This window comes from Crinia signifera, chromosome 3 (genome assembly GCF_055691185.1).
Source record: "Crinia signifera chromosome 3, ASM5569118v1, whole genome shotgun sequence".
Lineage (NCBI taxonomy): Eukaryota > Metazoa > Chordata > Amphibia > Anura > Myobatrachidae > Crinia > Crinia signifera.
In genome coordinates this window covers 195013926-195033475 of record NC_139219.1, presented here as the reverse complement: position 1 = coordinate 195033475, position 19550 = coordinate 195013926, and the positions used below count along the sequence as shown (strand labels likewise).

Here is a 19550-nt window from a genome sequence, read left to right as displayed (position 1 = left end):
ATATATATATTTGGGAGCGAGACAAGTATTTTTTTTCTGTCTGACCGATAATGGTTTGTGTCATATCTCAGCAGCCTGGAATTTGTGTCCATTATTCCCATTTTAAATGGTGTATAAATAATTTCTCTCTGTGCTCCTATTTCAGGGGGGTGCAAGTTCAAGCTACAAAATCTGCTGCCAGCATCAAAAAGCATGACTTAAGCAAATGGAAATATGCAGAACTGAGAGATGCAATCAATACTTCATGTGGTAAGTCAACAGAACTGGCTGCTAAACTATAAGCAGTAAGTCATTAAGGCACAAAAGATAAATTAAAGCATTATTGCTTCTGCCTGCTATGGGAGCATGCAATACAGTACATTAGTTCTTCATTTTTTTAAAACTCTGATATGGTTTGAAAGTTTTATTAGCGACATGTAGTGCTTTATTTATTTGTTTAACCGTTATTTCTATAGTGCACACATATTCAGCCACACTTTTAAGAGGATATTTGGCCATTCTCACAGGCTCCTGATCCCAGTGGAGCTTTCAGTCTATATTCACTACCATGGTTTAGTAAATGGGCGTAAGCAATGCCAGTGGGTACATCAAATCTCAATTGATACAGTATGTCCCTTTTGAGATTAATTCTCGATCTGTGTGTGAACTGATCATTGAATCGTGTATAGAAATTAACAAATTAGTCACGGTTGCAATTATTATTTACTTAAAAGCAAGTGAATTAAATACAAGAAAATGGACAAGAGAATAAAAATATTATGAAAACAAAGAAAAAGTAGACAAATGGTAATGCACAAATTGGAGAGGGGATTAGTTTGTATAATTGTGCGGTGGTCTTGTCACCGGCGCGGGGTTCCCAGATAAGTTTGCCTTTGGCATTTTTCTTTTTTCTTTTGTTTTCATTTTATTTTTCTATATTTTTATTGTTTTTCTTTATTTTCCTCTTTAATCCATTTTCTTTTATTTAATTCACTTGCTTATAAGTAAATAATAATTGCAATGTGCTCTCTGACTAATTCGTTCATTTCTGTACACAATGCAATGAAATATTGTCAGTTCACACACTGATCCAGAATTAATCTCAAAAGGGACATTACGATTTGATGCACCCATTGGCAGCGCTTATGCCCATTTACTAAACCAATAATGAACCAAAAGGGTCTGGGACACCCTTAAAGCCAAGCAGCACCAGGCCCCACGCTGACAAACACAGGTGAATGCAGCGTTTCTACCATATTAATATATCCACTACCATGTTTATTTTTTTGTCTACTATGGGGTATATTCAATGGACTGGCGAGGTTTTTTTTATTGTGAGGATGGCTTTTTTTCAGCGGAAACAAACCATTCTCACTGTTTAACCCCCTCGCCGACTGCTCGCCCTAGTCTATGTTCCTGGGAAATCTTTGCCGTCAGACGGCAAGGATTCCCCTGAACGCTGAGGTTCGCCGCTAAAGCAGTAAGCCCGCTACATATAGCCCCGAGCCTCGCCATTTTGGTGGCTGCACCTGCCGTTGCCACCTTGCTTTCTAAAAGCAGCGAGGTGTAAACGGCAAGTGCAGGGGGTGGGTTGAATACTTAGGGTGGGCTATGATAGTGAGCAATAGGCACTGCTCACCATCATAGCTCTCCTTTTTGGTATTGAATGTTGGAATAGAAGGGAAGGTCACTAGTCAACAATGCATAAACAGCAACTGCATTGCAGATTGCAAACCCTACTGAGTTCCTTAAAACCAAAACAAAGTCGTATATCTTACCATCCTACTATAACTGGTACCCTGGATAGTTGGAATGCTGCTCCCATCAAGGTGGTCCAGACTCTCAAATGATATCCCTGAAGGAGAGTGCACCCATCAAGCTAATGGCATCTGGAGTGATTATTAAGTCATACTTTCTCACCACAGCAAGGCTCTGGATACAAAACTGCTACAACAATCAAAACTAACTGACCTATAATTCAAAAACCTCCTTCATGATGTGTATCCCATCTGGCCGGCAAAGATGTTGACCATAATATTGGATCGTTGTGTGTTTTACCACAAGCCCCCATGCACTTATTAAAAAATCCCCACCTATCATGCATTCACTAAAATGGGCGCTAGCTCTATTAGCATAACAATGGCCACCACCACACAGATCCTTAGGATTCCCACAAAAAGTGGCAAGTAACGAATCCACGAGTAGGAAATATAGAATGCATAGACTACAAGGGTCATAACTGGTAATAACAATATTGAAGCATTACATAAAAAAAACCATAACCTGGCAATATATAAATATTTGCATTAATGAGCATGTGTGCAGGTGTATCTAGTAAAAAAGCTACATTGTTTATATAAGGAAATAACTTTTGGTTTGGTATTTAAATATGAAATCTTCGTATAGTGTTTGATAGAGCAGTTATTATTATATAAATGTGTCCTCTCTTTTCCTTTACTTGTTCTTAAAAAGAAAAATGCTATCTGGCACATCTCCTCCTGCTCCCCCATTAAAAGGTTCTGTTGTCTGGTTGTACTATTGTATTGTGATATGAACTACATCTCACCTCTGCGGAGGAGACAGTGGAGTTTCTGATAGATTGGCAAGACGTGTTGCCTCAGCCAGAAAAGGCAGTACACTAGCAGGAAAGCAGTTAGTAGCTGGAACAGTAATTGTGATTTTTTTTACTGCCTTTTTTCCTACAGAACTCTCTTTTAAACTTGGATTTACTAGAGAAATATAATAACTGGCTTTATGCAGTTGTATATAGTAAAATGTCCAGCTGCAGAGTGTAGCCTATGACTGCACATGGGAATTATAAGCTCTTTCTATTTCAAGTTCTGAGATGTGATTTTATTTTAGCATCAACAACATGTATCCAATAGCAATTTCTGTGCATATGACTTATAATGATACAGGTACTGTATTGTGTGGCCTATCAACCCATAATGCACATCGCTCCAAAGCCACCTAACTTTATTAATAAACAAAATACTTTATAATAAAATTATTGTTCTGAAATGCAGAAAATAGTGCATTAAACAGTTGCACCATTTTATATATATATATATATATATATATATTTATGACAATTGTTCAGAATAGTTGGGACATTATATAACAAATCTTAACCATCTGCATTAGGCTTTTCGTTATCAAATTAAATATTAGAAAATCAGGTTGTTTTGATCTTTTCTAGTGTTCACTATATACAAATTGTTACCTCTTTATTGCTTTTTTTCTTTTTTTTACGATATCTTTTCCACTTCTGCAGTAACCTGACAGACAATGGGCCTAATTCAGCATGGCTCGCTAAGCAGCGTACTGTACATATGCTCATAAACGCCGCCTGGCTGAATTATTTGCCCCTCCCCCCCCGAATCCTCTCAGAACCATTCGAGGGTATGTATGCGAACACATTCCCTTGAATGCTGGCCGAAGAGGAAAGAAATAATGTGATGATCGGTGACTATGGAATGATTTCTGTCCCATTCGGTAATAGAAGTCAGTCGAGACTGACTTTTTTTCCGTTGGAGTCCGTCAAAGATGGGGGCACTGCTGATCTCATACGACGTCTGCAACCTGCCCAGTATTTTCATGAGGATGCTCGCCAAAGACATTTGCACAGGGGAGACCCCCCCCCACACGCACTATTCGCCCCTCACTATTGAATCACCCCCAATATCTAGATCGACATGTACAAGATCGAAATGTACATGATCGAAATGTACAAGGTCTACATTGACAAAGGGTCGACACAAAAAAAGTGAAACCGTAATGTTGACTTTTTCATGCACCGTCTCATGTCGACCTTATGTCATGGTCAACCTTGTGCATGTCGACCTATTGAGTGTCAACCTAGACTATCTGTGAGCTGACCCACACCCATTGTCTGGTGTAGCTGGGTCCCAGCTCAGTGGGAAAGAGTAACACCTGTTACCTGGGAATCCAATCTGGGTAGCTGTCAGGGTGGACCCCGGAAGGCTCCTGTTAAACCCTGTGAAGAACCCGTTTATCGTTGCCTAGAGAGGTTTTAGTTTACTAGGGTATAAATGCTCTTACACTTGTGTATTTACATTTATATCCCGCCTCAGACCTTCCAACAATTTATCTTGCACATAAAAACAAAGTGTCCACAGGGAGCTTGATCATCAGAAATTATGAAATGTGCCCCCCACCCTTCTGTCCCCCTTGGACAGGCAGAACAGAACCATCAGATTGTCTTGCAGAAATAGTGTCAAACTCTGGAATGGGTACACATCTAAAATAATGAAATATTGACTAATTCTTTAAAGAATAATCATTGTATATGACCTGGTCACAAATGTATGAATTTGTCACAATAAATACCTTATCAGGATATTTATATTTCAACTGCATACATATGTTTGTGGAATAAGGAAAGTTGACATTATCTGGACATACATTCCTTGATATCGCTAACCAAAATGTCTCCCCACAAATCTTGTTCACAGACATCGACCTGCTGGCAGCCTGCAGAGAGGAGTTCCACAGACGGCTTAAGGTGTATCATGCCTGGAAATCCAAGAATAAGAAACGCAATGCAGAGACGGAGCAGCGTGCCCCTAAGTCAGTTTTGGACTATGGTAAGACCTATACGATACACCTGACATCTGCATTTATAGTCTTATGTTCTAGTACAGCTTTTCAGATGTTTAGTCATTGTTCTGGACAAAACCAAAGTCATCAGATTACTGGGAAAGTTGATGAAAGTCCTTTGTTTTAATAATCATGCAAATATGACTGTTCTTCTCCATAAATTACCATTAAACGAATGTACTTTATAAATTTCATTTATATGTGGTAAGTCTCAGAATCTCTCTCTTAATCAGCATTTTGCTAATAGTGTTCTACAATAGAAGAGCCCAAATCAATTTCTATACAAAATACTTAATCCTTGAGGATAATACTGTTCTAACTCTGTTAGCCACTGCTTACAATGGTGCGTGGCCCTCATATAAACACCATCAATAACTGCTGCACCAAGAGAGCCTTCACACTGTTTTCCCTCAGACACAATTCAGGGTTGAATATTTAAATCATTTCATTTTGTACAGAAAGCTAATAATAAAATACTTCAGTCATGATGGGCAACAAACACTTTGCTAAACAGTTTTGGCCTGTGCCTTGTTTTGCTGACGTGCACGTGCTTATTAGCATAAGCAGCACTGATGGCCAGGTGCATTACAAGAGACATCACATGGGCTGTATACGGTCTAGAAATTGCAAGGTAAGGTAACCCTGCTTTGTTAGGTTTTTGTAATTAAACATGTTTATACTTAGAACATAGTGTCGTATGTTATGTATTTTTTAATTAAGTGATGGTACACCTTTTTAATTATCACTTTATTATCCCTTTTGATGACAAAAATATTGCATGTTTTCAATTCCATGTGATTGATATTTTTACAGACTTTGCTCCTTTTATGAACAGTACAAGTAAGTGTGGAGATGGTAAACAGACTAACCTTAAGGAAGAGGGAACGTTGCTTAAGCTTTATGCTACTAACAAACATGTTCTTTGCTACAGTTATGAAAAAAAATAAAAAAAAATATGATCAAAAGTTTATTTTAAGCAGGGTGGTGATTCTCTATCTTGCATGTCGCTGGAGTAGTCTAGGTATCCGAGAAACAGGAATGTGATCCCCTAGGTAGCAGAGAATCTTTGTATGTAGTAAAGAGTTGATTTATATACAGGGACATTGAATGTTAAACTGATATACTTTGTCTTTAGAGCTTTTTGTCGTTAATAATGTGTTTCGTTTCATACAATAGCTACAGCAGTGGTTCCCAAACTGTGTGCCTAGGCACCCTGGGGTGCCCGGGATGTTTGCATGGGTGCCTCAGGTTGAGGGTTCATGACCAAAACAAATGATTTATGCTCAAGGTGGTAGGCAAAACCAGTGCTGGTGGCTGCCAATCATAAAAGGTATGGACAAGTAGAACCATAGCTGTGCTCCCCATCATATAACTGAACCTGAGGGTGACAGTTAAGCACCATTTGTATTATTTTTTTATTTATCCATAAGAAACTTTTTGACTAGGGTTGCCTTGAAATAATGCTGATATTCTAGGGCACCCTGGTCAAGAAAGTTTTGGAACCACTGAGTTAAGGGTTTAGGTGCATTTGGTTGATGCTAAATAAATAATTATATCTTCCATAGCTAATTTATTTGTAACATATAAATCTTATTTGAGATGGATTTTTAAAAAGCTGTTTATTAGGTTTGATAAGAGGAATGCTAAGACTAATTTGTGGGTGTTATAGTCTGTACGCTTGATTATTCAATATTTACACTACAAACACAAGATGGCTGCCAATAAAGAACTCATTGCAGAGTATGCATAGCGTAATCATTACTTTGCAAATAGACTCACTTTAATAGAGTTTGTGAAAAAAGGTTGAGAATTGAGACCCATAACTGTAGCAAAGTACTTCTATGAGTGAAAGGCAATAATAAAGCGGTGTAATACAGAACAAAGCTCTAACAATTGGTTGGTATAGTGGGATAAATTATAATAATATCAGCTACTTTGTGTCATGCTTGGAAAACATTGCTGCTGTTGTATTTGACACATAAGTATTATCATTTTTTTCTCTAACTGTTCGTCTTAGTATTCAAACCAATTTTTTTCTCCAATTTTTGTTAAATGTTTGTTTACATCTGGGCATTATGCAACCACTGAATATCCTCCCAATCTGCTATACATTAGAAGGCAGTAGCATAAGATATGTTCTTGCCACAATATTCTTTCAGTGTCTGAATAAACCCAGATATGAGGTCACAGCATTGCATCATAATTATGCACAATGTTTTCTCAGCTCATGATCACTGATGAATTTGTTTTGATAAAAGCTTCAGAAGTGTTTACAAGTGCTTCTGGGTACCACACTTTGAGCACAAAAGTGTATTGGCATCATATTTTGCTTGCTGGTTATGGTTGCTTTATAAAGATTTTTTTTTTTTTAATATTGTATAATTATGTACTAAATACAAAAATATTAGTATGCTATTTTCCCTGAAGCAAAGGCAAGAATTAGTTCTGGGTGTCCATCGCTCCTCAGGGATAGTCCTAACACTTTTTTTTTTGTTCTAAACTCCTGTTACCTTTCTAAAAGCACCCAGTCTCACTATAGTGAGCAAGGCTACACTTCTAATCTTCCGTGCATACATGCTGACTGTCCTCTGAAATCAGGCCAATTCGTTACCATGTTACGGTAACAGTATAGTAATTGTTGTTAGTTACACTTCGGCTGGTGAAGCTCTGTCTTGGAGACAAACTGCAATCATGGCATCCAGTTTTCATACCAAGCACAGATCACCTCTCTTAAGTTTTTCTCCATAACTATAAAAATAAAGCTTGCCAATGTAAGTGGGAAGTTTTTATTTGCAAGTGAACTTTGTTTGTGAGGTGGAAATGACAGATGTGTATACAGTGTGACTCACTGCGCTGTCTGCTAGAGGAAGATTATTGCCCAACATTATGTATGCAGGACTAGCTTCAATAGTGAAAGTTTCTGGATCCAAAATAAGATACGGATTCCTGTTAACTGTCTTTATTAAAATAGTGTCCACAAAAATTCCTATTACCACTGTATGTGCAGATGATGAATGATGGGAAGTATACACAGAATGTATAGCAAGTCTAGCAATCGCCTGTTTGCTTGCACATAATATTCAGTTTTGATGATGTGGCTAAAAATTACAGCATTACATTATAATTAGTAATACTGTATGGAAGCATGGTATTAATATTTTAGATATTAATAGAAAGTTGGTAATGCTATTTTCAATCCATTGTGTTTTGTTTTTTTATATATATATACAGTACTGTAGATTTGAGCATCTATGCCAAAACTGCTGTTTGTTTGAAACATTTACAAAACAACATAGGATTACCATGCTCAAAAAAATATGAATTGTTGACCATGAGTTAGAATCAGTCAACCTTTTTTTTAAACTGTTTGAACTAATTGAATTGCCCTTAGTTTATTTAACTGTAGCTCTTTCTTGTTTAAAACCTCTCACTGCATTAAGAAGATGCAATTACTCAAGGACCCCATGATTCCAGGGGCCCAAGCCATTTTGGTCACCCAAAGCATGCAGTCACAACGGTAACAAAATCCCTTCCCTCTTCCTGTAGCTTACAACCACGGCAATAACACAATCTTCCTCTGGAGCCCTGGCGCTGATTCCAAAACACAGGGGACCCCTAGTCTTTCTGTCCCCTGTATTTTTGGAATCAGGACTGGTCCAAGAGCCCGGTGCTGGTTTTTTAAATAAGGGGGCAAGGGCGTAACTACCATAGGTGCAAGGGGTGCAGCTGTTATAGGTTACATATGTTTTACAGCTATGGGGCCTACGAATATCTAGTTACGCCCCTGTACGGGGAAACCCCAAAACTTTATTCCTCGTATTTGGTAATTCAGGACTGGTTCAGAGAGAGTCCGGTGCTTGTTTAAAGTAAACGTGTGATTTCGGCTTCTTTTTTTATACCAAGAATTGGACAGTATTGCATATCACCCTTTGTCTTGCAAATAAGACTGATTTTAGTTGTTGCTATTGTTTAACATTTTAAGAAAAATACCATTATACCAAAAACTGAACTATTCCAAAATCTGTATATAAGAATCCACACAAACAATGCAAAGCCTTCAGGCTTATACAGATTCCTTATTTTTTCTTAACGGATACATGAATCGTTCAACTTTTCCTCCTGCAGAAACAGAAACCTATTTCACATATTTTTAAAGGTCTAATTGAGCTTCATATTATTCCAGCCAATATGAAGGGAAAGTACTGAGCCATGTAATGTAATTTCAAGCATCTGAAAAGCACACCATTTTTGAAATTCAGTCTTGAAAGCATTATACTGTAATAAAAGTACCATATTGCATGCTCTATAATATGACATACTCTTACTTAGAAAATAATTCATATCAAAGGGCACAGAGACTCATGAGTCTTTTAGCCTCTCACTGTGAATGTGTAATATAGTAACTGGCCAATTCAATTTGCATCCATGCAATGATGTCAAAATGATTGCTATATTTTTACTATGTAGTACATGCTCTGTATGTAATAAAAAGGATATCTAACTGAATGTAAACCATGGTGTCAACGAAAGAACCCAAAAAGTGGAACCACCTTTAGGATCTTGTAATCTAGTAAATGTAACATTTCTCTGTCTATAGCCCAACAGAACCCAGTAGTGCAACTGCCTGCAAGACAACAGGAGATAGAAGCCAATCGGCAACAGCGTTACTTCCGCATTCCATTTATTCGTCCTGCTGACCAGTACAAGGAGCCTCAGAACAAGAAGAAGGGCTGGTGGTATGCACATTTTGATGGTCCATGGATTGCTCGTCAAATGGAACTTCATCCAGACAAACCACCCATATTGCTAGTAGCTGGTAAGTATTTTAACAGTTAGACACAGTGGCGATTCCCACCACAGTTAGAGGACCAGCGCATGTGCAGTAGCTTTTCCAGTACTGCGCATGCACTGGCTTCGGCAGCACCCCATAGAAGCTAAAATACAGTCCCGGCGCCTGTACAATTCAGATACCAGGCACAGCGCATGTGAAGTATGAACCTTAGTACTGCGCATATGCACACCCCGATATTCTATGGGCTTCAGGCAGCCCATAGAGGCATCCTGGAGGGAGGGAACACCTCCCAATGGGATTGTCTTGGGTGACTGGCAGGTCGGACTTCAATAGGAAGTCACTGCCAGTCACAGTGAAGCCAGTGCACTCTCACAGACTGCATCTGGCTTCACATAGTGGCAGATTTTTACCTGGGGGGACTGCAGTTTTGCAGCTTATAGGTAAAAACCGCCACTGGTTGGACACCTCTTCCATCCCATCCCAGAAAGTTTCAGTTTATGTTTAGAGATCTTTTACTTTTCATAATTCATTAGAAAAATCTCCATCCAAATTTGCATTCACGTTTGTTGTGCAGCTTAATTTACATGCTTTACTAAAATATTTATTTCACAATGTTTACACTATTTTAGGCAAAGATGACATGGAGATGTGTGAGCTAAACCTTGAAGAAACAGGCTTAACAAGAAAAAGAGGTGCAGAAATTCTCCCCAGACAATTTGAAGAGATTTGGGAGCGTTGTGATGGAATTCAATACTTGAGTAATGCTATTGAAAGCAGACAAGCCCGACCAACATACGCTACTGCAATGCTGCAGAATCTGCTTAAGTAGCGGTACGGTTAATGAATTGTTGCACTAAGAAATAGTAGATATTGTTGATGTAAAGGGAAACAGACCTCTGCCAGACAGGATCTAAACATTCCGTAATCGAGTAATAGAGAAGTTTTAATATAAAGTGAACAGGTTTTATTAATTGCGGGGATTTATTAATTCATATTTTTTTGATGCTTTGATTTAGTAGCTCATTAGTGATGTGGTCTATGGCCCTAGCAGGTTCTTTTGTAGTTTTGTTTTTCGATTTTATTTATCATGCATCTCAAATTTCTGAGGCCTTACCTTGGATAAATTGTTTTGGCTACTTAAACAGACATTTGGAGCACGATTTTCCAGGAATAGAAAGACAAGAGCATGGTGTAGCCTGGTGTTTTTGTAGGACACATACTCTGGCATATCTTGGTTTAATACTGGAGAAACCCTTATATAATGGTTTACTTAATCTAAGGGGAAGCCGCTTCATTGCTCCACATTTCCTAATACCAGCCCATGGCGTGGTATTACTCCAGAGGTTGTAGCATTGTACACCTCTTTCCCCTTGATAAAAATCCTTGGTGAGACATTCACTGTCTGTGCTACATTTTTTTTATGTCACATTTTAATGTAGATTAAAAGCATCTGATTTTAGAAATTAAATTTAAACAAGCAACCTAGTGATTTACGGAGGTTTTATTTTTGTTGCTTGAAATGTAATTTTAAGGATAATTTACCCTTGTTCAGATTTGATATCTCGTCAAGGTCTTTAGACATATGCTTGTGTAGATGCATAAGTGTATGTCTTACTGCACTGAGATTTGGGTTTAGTTTGACCACCAAATATTTAGATGATCATGATTTAACAGATTCCTGGTAGATTAACATATACATAAGCAGATTTACCTTTATAACATGTACTTTTACTGATTTGTCTAGCCATTAAACTGACATTTATTGGCAGTCTCTAAGCATTCCATTTCTGGACAGGTTTTTCTAAGATCTTTTTCTAAGTTCTGAATGTCGGCTTCATGTGAACATGAGATGACTATTGTTATTTATAATAGTTTATTTAGATCATTTTTGAATTTCTCTGTTAATAAAATAAAACTTTATGGTTGTGACAGTAGATGACTACTGTTCTGTGTGTGATATGAAAATGACACCATGCCTTGAAAGCCTGTGTTATCAACTGTCTCAGAAAATGTTACCATAACCCGGTCAAATAAATCAGTTTGTTGTTTCATAACGTTAATAGTCCTTTCTTAAGGGGCATTTACACTAGAACTACACATGCAGAGCTCACATCCTGTATTTTGTAGGCATATTATGTTCTGTGCTTTTTTTTATTTTTATTATGTAACTGCACTTTGCTGCGGTCGAAAGAGTAGACCTTCGCTTACACAAATTACAGATGGTGCTTCTATGAGTTGAAACCAATGTTCATAAGAAGATAGCCTATGTGTTTTATTTACAAGGCGACAGCTTTTGTAATACAGCGCACCCTGAGGGTTGGAGGTTAAAATTTCAAATAGCACTCAGTATAAAGCATGCTGGGGTGCAAGTGCAATTTCAACTTGACGTTGCTTATGACTAATATTCATAAAGCCTGACTGATGGACATGGAAAAATGGATAGGCTATATTCTTACAGATGCTAACCATTTTCCACAAATAGTGTGCCCTTGGCTGTGCACAGGCACGTGCGTATGAACCCAACTTTGCCAAATGAGTTGCAGGTTGTTGCGGCTAGTCACAATTGTGATGCAGCCGAATGTAGAATCCTTTTGCAGGTAGAATAAAGGAAGACCTAGCTGTATGCACAGAATAAAATATGAAATTCTCTTTTAACTACTTTTAAAATAAAACATCTATGCACTCCTATATAAAGCAAAAAACTTGTTGGAATGCTGCTCATGAGTACCCAGCTATCTAGGAAGAGCATACAGAAAAATTGAGGGATGACTCTTGCCAGACTTGGTAAAGTAGGGGTTGCAATAATAGGACTATGATTTCTATTACTATATCCATGAAGAAAATTTAGCCTCTTGACAAGGTAGTCAGGAAGTCAGCCCTTTATAGAAAGCTGAAAGTGAATGACCTTCTTCCAAAGCCTTAGATGAATTGAGCAACATGGATTGTTGCATGATGACGTAGTTTAAAACAGGTAATGGAAGCTACCACCAGAGTTAAAAAAATATCCGGTGGACTCTTCCACTTCCTGTACTGCTGTGTTGAACTACATAATGGCTATATCCTGTAGACCGTGTACAATCTACCCCTCCTACATTGGCCAGTATTTAATGCTCCTGATTCACTGTTTTTTCAGCGAATCGGGCTGTTTTCACTCCTTGCTGTGAATTTTTTTCACTGAAAATATGATTCACCCTATTCAATGTTCATTGTTCGACGAAAGCGAACAGTGAATGCCGGCCAGTTCTCCGTTTCATGCTCGCTGCAATTCACTGGTGTATTTCAATTGGGTTTTCACTGGGATTCGCTGAGAGTGTATTTAATGCTAGAATGGCGAATTGCTTTCTCCCTGATTTTTGCCATGATTCACCATTTTGCATTTGACATCATTTTAAGGTGATCTTTTAAAATAAAGGTTATTTTTTTTTTTTTTTTTACACTGTCACCAGCAGGGGGCCGGAGCCGCTTATTAGATATTCATATATTAACTTCACTCTGGTCCCAGCTTGTTACGTGCGGGACCAGAGGAGCGGCTCCCTACCCCTGTCCCGTGCCAGCATTCCCGGTGGGCAGCCTCTGCTGCCTGTGCCCCGGGAGCCGTCCCCCACAAATTCTGGGGCAGGCAGGGGAGGCTTACATCTCCCTGCCTGCCGCCGGCTCCCTGCGGCATTTGCTGCAGGGGTTAAAATTCGCCAGCAGGGGCAGCAAGCCCCTGCTACATTGAATAGGGTGACAGGGAGGGCTGGCAGCGAACCCTGCGAATGTGCAGCGAATCCTAAACAGGATTAGCTGCACATGGAGAATAAAAACATTGAATACTCCCCTTTGTGGGTAAGAATTTGCTTGTTTTAGTGTCGTTATTGTAGGGTAATTAAGGTTTACCCTTTAAATATTGACAAAGGCATCATTGAGATGTTAAAACTTTAAAAATAAATTGCTGCCCCACAGTGAAAGCGTCAGGTAAAACTTTAATGTCTACTCTTTTTTTATTTTCAACATCATTACCAGTCATAACAGCAACATTTTATATGTTTGCAAAATAAAGTAGCTGACGGATAAAGATGCTCTATATGGTTTTATCACACAGTTGAGACATTTTTGTTCACTCTCAAAACAGTCTGTGTTTCTTCATTATCTTAAGACAAGTACTAAAACAATTTATGAAAGACACTTTTCAAAAACATGAATTCCCATTATACAGTATATTGCAGTAATTCCAAATTGTCACATTGAAATAATGTGTGTAAGTTTTTTTTTTTTTCTGTCATCACTAAATCAGTATATCTTTGGGACCCATTTCTATAAAAACTTGATCTCCATTGTATATTTTTGTTTGTTTTACCTGAAACTGTCTGTTATACATGTACTGTATTGTTGGAAAAATAAACAGATTGCATTCTAAGGTGTGATATTACTAGTGCTTGTAACATCTGAAAAATAATTCAGTAGGGATAATGTGATGAGTCAAATAGTCTTGGCTTTGTTCATTAAAACTCTCTTTTCCAGGTTTGCAAGATATTTTGTTTTTCCTAAGCTGTTTATGCAAAATTGTAATTACATATTGGTCTTTTAAATAGTAGACATGTTGTAATACCATTGGGGTTATAATACTTTTATTTAAATTTATCAAGTAGCAATTACACCGCCACCGTTCTACAGAATCTCAAAATTTCTAATCAATTCTATAAAATTACAAATTTGAATTGTAATACATTTTACACAACTTAGAATTCATTACATATTAAATACTGTAGTGCCTACACATTTTATGGGGCCCATACATCTGCTGTGTGTTGGGGCAATTCTCAGGTTTGCAGGTGATTGGGATAAAAATACAGTAAAGTATGGGGTTCACCAGTTGCAACCGAAACTGGTCTGATTTGATAAATCAAGTTGGCTCTCCCCAACCAATCGGTTTGTAGATTGCTAGTGTATGGTAATGATCAGCCGAATTGCTGACCGTTACTAGTAAATTTATATTCCGTTCAAGGTTTTTAGGTCTATATTTGTATTTTCTGCAAGTCACTGATGGATATTGGCAATGTATGGGTGCATATTGGTGTATTAAATAAGCTTTAAAGCAGGGGAAAAACACAGAATTGTATTTATATGACTGCTAATGTATGGGACCCATTAGAGAATTAAAAAAAAAAGGTAATCATGTCTGTGGTTGTCACATAGTGCTCAAAAGCATGTATAGACTACTTATTTCACGTGTTTCATTACAGTAAACTCAAGAGATACGGCACACATTTTGTTTTATAAACAACTAACAAACACAAAGCCATTTTTAAGGGCTCCTTTTCCACTGACATAACAGTAAAACATAAGATAGTGTGATTTATCCAGCAGACTTGCTTGAAGGATATGTTTAATTCATTTTTCAAAGAGCGATGGTTCTTCCACAAATACTAAAGCCAGTTCAGCATGTCACTCAAGTAGGATTCAACGTTTTGTTGTATGTTTCACTTCTCTATCTTCTAATTAATACACAGATGCATAACACTTTCTAAAATAATTATTCTGCACTTGGAAAAGGAAATGTGACACGGTCTTCTGTTTGTGTAACTTCTTTTCATCGCGTTATAGAAATGTTCTTTAGACCTTTTATTCTGAAACTTTTATCTGTAAGAATAAATTGGAGATATAGAGAAAGTGTTTGTTAGGAATAGAAATACGCAGTAGCCAAGCTTCATTTTATTATGGATGTCTTGTTAAGATGCCCTAAGAGTTAATGAGAATGTATTATTCATATGAATAAAGTTATTTCTCATTCCAACTTTTCAACATACAGCACAAGCTTCTTTTAAATGTGTGAAATTAGCTTGACACTTTTGGCTAATATGGTAAACTGGAATTTATCATAAGCACATTTTGGCAGTAATAATGTTAGCTTGTTAATAACATGGGCTGAATGTATTAAGCCTTAACTAGTGATAAAGTACCAGCCAATCAGCTCCTAACTGCCATGTTACAAGCTGTGTTTAAGAAATGACAGGAGCTGATTGGCTGGTACTTTACCACTCTTTATCACTCTTCACTTTATCACTTAAGGCAGTGGTTCCCTAACTGTGTACCGTGGCACCCTGGGGTGCCTCAGGACACTTGCAGGGGTGGGGGTCCAGGACCAATTCAATTATTTATGGTCAATGTAATGGCCAAAACCAGTGCTTACAATCATAGCATGGAGGCAAACAGAAGTGAATACTGTGTCTCACCACCTACCTGACCCTAAGGATGACATACTGTATGAACACAATTTACTTTAATTGAAAACCTTTTTCGAAATTTCAAAAAAATAATTTTTTTTTTTACCTAGGGGTGCTTTGAAGGAAATTCTAATACTCTAGGGCGCTGTGACTAAAAAAAAGATTGGGAACCACAGACTTAAGGCATAATACATTTGGCCCAGTATGCACTAAATTAGCATTATTGACAGTTTATTTTGCAATAATAGTTTTTAATTGGTAAACTTATTGCATCTCTGTAATTAAAAAATACCAACACTCTGTACTTTTCAGTTTCTCATTCCATAATCTACAGCCATCAAACGTTTGCATGTGTGCCTATGCAACCTATAGTTTTCCAGAAGCTGCCGAACTAAAAGTTCCAACCAGTGACATCATACCTCCCAACATATTGATGTGGGAGTCGTGCTGGTGGCTAAGAAGGAGGGGGCCTCACCAATAGGGGGTGTGTATTCACAGCGATGGTACCACAAGCCTTCCCTCCAGTTTTGGTCACTTTTGGGGTATTGCTAGCACTCTGTGAGCTGCTGGCATGGCCCCAGGCCCTCTGTCTTCTGAGAATAGACACTATGCTTAGCAGAACAGCGAGTAACAGGGGCACTCCTAACTCCTCCCCCACCACAGGACACTGCTGCCCAAGGGTGGGATAGCCCCTCCAAAAAAGTCTGTCCCATGAAAATCCGGACAGCTGGTTAGTATGGTGACAATGAGAGAACTGGGGAATGAAATTTGGGAACTGAATCAGTAGTTTTATTTTCTGGTCACTTTTGGGTAAGTAGAGTGCTATCCAACCTACAGTGGCCTATTGACCAGAAGTTGGCTGCCCTGGGAAGGAGAAGGAACAGGCTCATTAATGTTGGGCTTTACCCACACCGATGAATCATGCGGTTTTGTGTGGCAAAGAACTAGAGCAAAACAGCACACACATCATCTGTCAATTCTACTCAAACATAAACAGAATACTGAACCGCAATCTCCTTTATGCTCTACACCTGGGGTAGCCAACCCTAGTCCTCGAGAGCTACCAACAGTGCATGTTTTGCAGGTCTCCTCACAGAATCACAAGTGAGCTAATTAGCTCCATCTGTGTATCTTTTAAAATGTGTCAGTGATTAATGAGTGCAGCTGTGCAGCAGCTAGGTTGTCTGGAAAATGTGAACTGTTGGTAGCTCTCGAGGGCTAGGGTTGGCTACCACTGCTCTACACACTAACAGAATTTTGTTTTCACACTTTGTCATAAATGACATGGAACTATTTGAACACCTATTTTTCCAAGGACATTAAAGAGACTGGATTGAAATTATGTGTAAAACGTGTCAAATATATGCTGTGATGGAAATAATAAATTGCCATTATAAGTGTGTATAGCACATTTAATGTAGCTGGTGTGCCTAACAAAAAGACCTAGGGGGGTTTTAATTCAAAGCGCTAAGGGTGTGCCTAACAGATTGTGTTTAATACAACCTGGGGGGAAAGTGTATAGCACTATTTTAATGTGGCTCATTTTCTGGATAAACTTTAAGATTGCAGAACACAAGCCCCACTTGGCCTCTGTGGGAGGATAGGGGATAAAATATTAGGTACTTGTTTCCTAGCACGGCGCCCAATATTTTGTAGTACATCTTATACAATCGCATTGAATGCAATATAGCGGCATACGATGCGATTCGATTTTTAATTGTACAGGCACCCCGATGGGTGCTTTCAATGTTAAATGCACCCCCATTGGCAATGCTATCCCACTATCAATGCCGATACGCGTCCTCCGACCTTTTCATACCCCCACTATCCACGTCGGCATGGAGTTGATTTCAGATAGTGTGGCGTGCGCAGCGAGCCCGAAGCGTGGCGAGCGGACACGGATTACTTTACATGTATTCCGCTGCGCTCGCCACGCTTCGGGCTCGTATTCCACAGGGCTCACCATGCTTCGGGCTCGGTGGCTCGCTGCGCTCGCCACACTATCTAAAATCAACTCCACACCGACGTGGATAGTGGGGGTATGAAAAGGTCGGAGGACGCGTCCCGCCGACCCTCGTGGGCTCGCTGTGCTCGCCACGCTTCAGGTTGCCGTTGATAGTGGTGGTGGCGTTGACAATGGGGGTGCATTTAACATTGTATGCACCCATCAGGGTGCTTGTACAATTAAAAATAGCATTGCATGCCATTTGCTGGCATGCAATGCTATGCGATATGTCATTGTACAAGCACTTCGGTACTTGTGAGTTATCCGGGCGTCCGATTTTTTGATTGTATGCCTTAAGTTAAGGCATACAATCAGATGCGATGCGATGCGATATCGCATCGCATCGCATCGCATGCGACCATCGGATGCGATGACCCGATTTTTCCATAGGAATCAATGTTAAAATGATTCCTATGGAAAAAGGGGTCCTTTTCATACCCCTACTATCCAAGTGGGCATGGAGTTGGATATAAACCTGTGGCGAGCGTAGCGAGCCACCGAGCCCGAAGCGTGGCGAGCGAAGCGAGCCCCGCGAGGGGACGGTATTCCGTGTCCCCTCGCGGGGCTCGCCACGCTTCGGGCTCGGTGGCTCGCTACGCTCGCCACAGGTTTATATCCAACTCCATGCCCACTTGGATAGTAGGGGTATGAAAAGGACCCTTTTTCCCATTGAATTCCATGTTAAAATGGACTCAGTCCATTTTAACATTGATTCCTATGGAAAAATCGGGTCATCGCATCGCATCCGATGGTCGCATGCGATGCGATGCGATGTCCCGATCCGACCCGATTTAAAAATCGGACGCCCAGATAACTCACAAGTACCAGCACTTCTGTTAATTTAACATGAATATCGCATCGTACACCACTATGTATGGTATGCGATGGGCGTGGTGCTAGGTAACACGTACCAAAAATTAACTTACCTGTCAACATTGTGCTCACATAAAAGCTAACATCACACTGATGACCAGACATTGAACCTCTACCCTACAGAAAAAAAAAAACTGTAGTCCAGGTTTGGGGGCCAATGTTCCCAAACCTGGCTATGAATAAAGGGCACCCATTTAGAAAATCGGGGTTAGGGAACATTTGAACCTTTGCATGTAGTGGGATAATACTGTCTGATGATCACCATCACATAATGATAGCTGCAACCAAGTGAGCTCCCATATCTGAAATCAGAGAGCCCCCACATTCAAATTATGTGACCAACTAGAAGCGATTTGTGATCCACATTATTACCCTGTGCTATGGAAGATAGATGTTATTCATATGCGAGTGAGAGGGAACTGCATGCCCTATAATTGTCCAGTTCCAGTTAATTGAAATGAACGTGGATTTTTTTTTTTAAAGGGGCAATCCTTTACAAGGCAAAAGAATGCCTTGTAAATGAATACCATATAAAAAAAAAAAAAAACATAGGCCAGCACATAACGCCGCACAACATTACATCTGGCCCCAAGTCTCCTGCAAAAAAGAATTGTCTGGGTAATGCATAACAAAAACTATTGATATGGATGTGGGAATGTGGTGAGCTTACAGCATCAGTGTAGTGTACTGTCAGAATCAGGGTAGTGTTCCCGCGCCCAGCGTAGCTAGCGTAGTCAGTCAGAAGTAGTGTAGCCCAACTTGGCGCCATGAAACTACACAAGTAATTACGCGTCCTTCTGACCTTTTCATACTCCCACTTCAGGATGCTGTGGATAGTGGGGGTTTGAAAAGGAGCCATTTGGTAGTATGCCCTGAAAATACACAAGTAAGGAAGACGTTGGGCTACGCTTATAACGTAGCTTAGGCTGCTGCTGCAGCCGTTGGCCTACGCTATTAGTGTAGCTTTAAACGTAGCGTAAGCTGGCACCATGAAACTACACCAGTACCATGTTATCTAACACAAAAACAAAGATCCCCATAGAATCAGGTTAGGCAGCCATATTGGATGAATTTA

At 39.2% G+C, this 19550-nt stretch overlaps 2 protein-coding genes across 7 annotated transcripts in view; one reads left to right on the top strand and one right to left on the bottom strand.

Annotated features, from left to right (window-relative positions):
* MYO6 (myosin VI) overlaps positions 1 to 13790 on the top strand; it is a 223367-nt gene extending 209577 nt beyond the window's left edge. For 4 of the 6 annotated variants that reach the window (XM_083177172.1, XM_083177171.1, XM_083177170.1 and 1 more), the window contains 5 exons: positions 146 to 249; positions 4455 to 4586; positions 5413 to 5439; positions 9197 to 9415; positions 10021 to 13790. In XM_083177172.1, coding sequence (XP_083033298.1) covers positions 146 to 249; positions 4455 to 4586; positions 5413 to 5439; positions 9197 to 9415; positions 10021 to 10220 — 682 coding nt within the window. In that variant the 3' untranslated portion in view covers positions 10221 to 13790. The remainder of the gene's footprint in view (positions 1 to 145; positions 250 to 4454; positions 4587 to 5412; positions 5440 to 9196; positions 9416 to 10020) is intronic. The other 2 variants (XM_083177173.1, XM_083177169.1) reach the window with 1 other exon arrangement.
* Positions 13378 to 19550, bottom strand: part of IMPG1 (interphotoreceptor matrix proteoglycan 1) — a 391168-nt gene continuing 384995 nt past the window's right edge. The window contains exon 16 of the mRNA XM_083177174.1: positions 13378 to 15013. Coding sequence (XP_083033300.1) covers positions 15010 to 15013 — 4 coding nt within the window. The 3' untranslated portion in view covers positions 13378 to 15009. The remainder of the gene's footprint in view (positions 15014 to 19550) is intronic.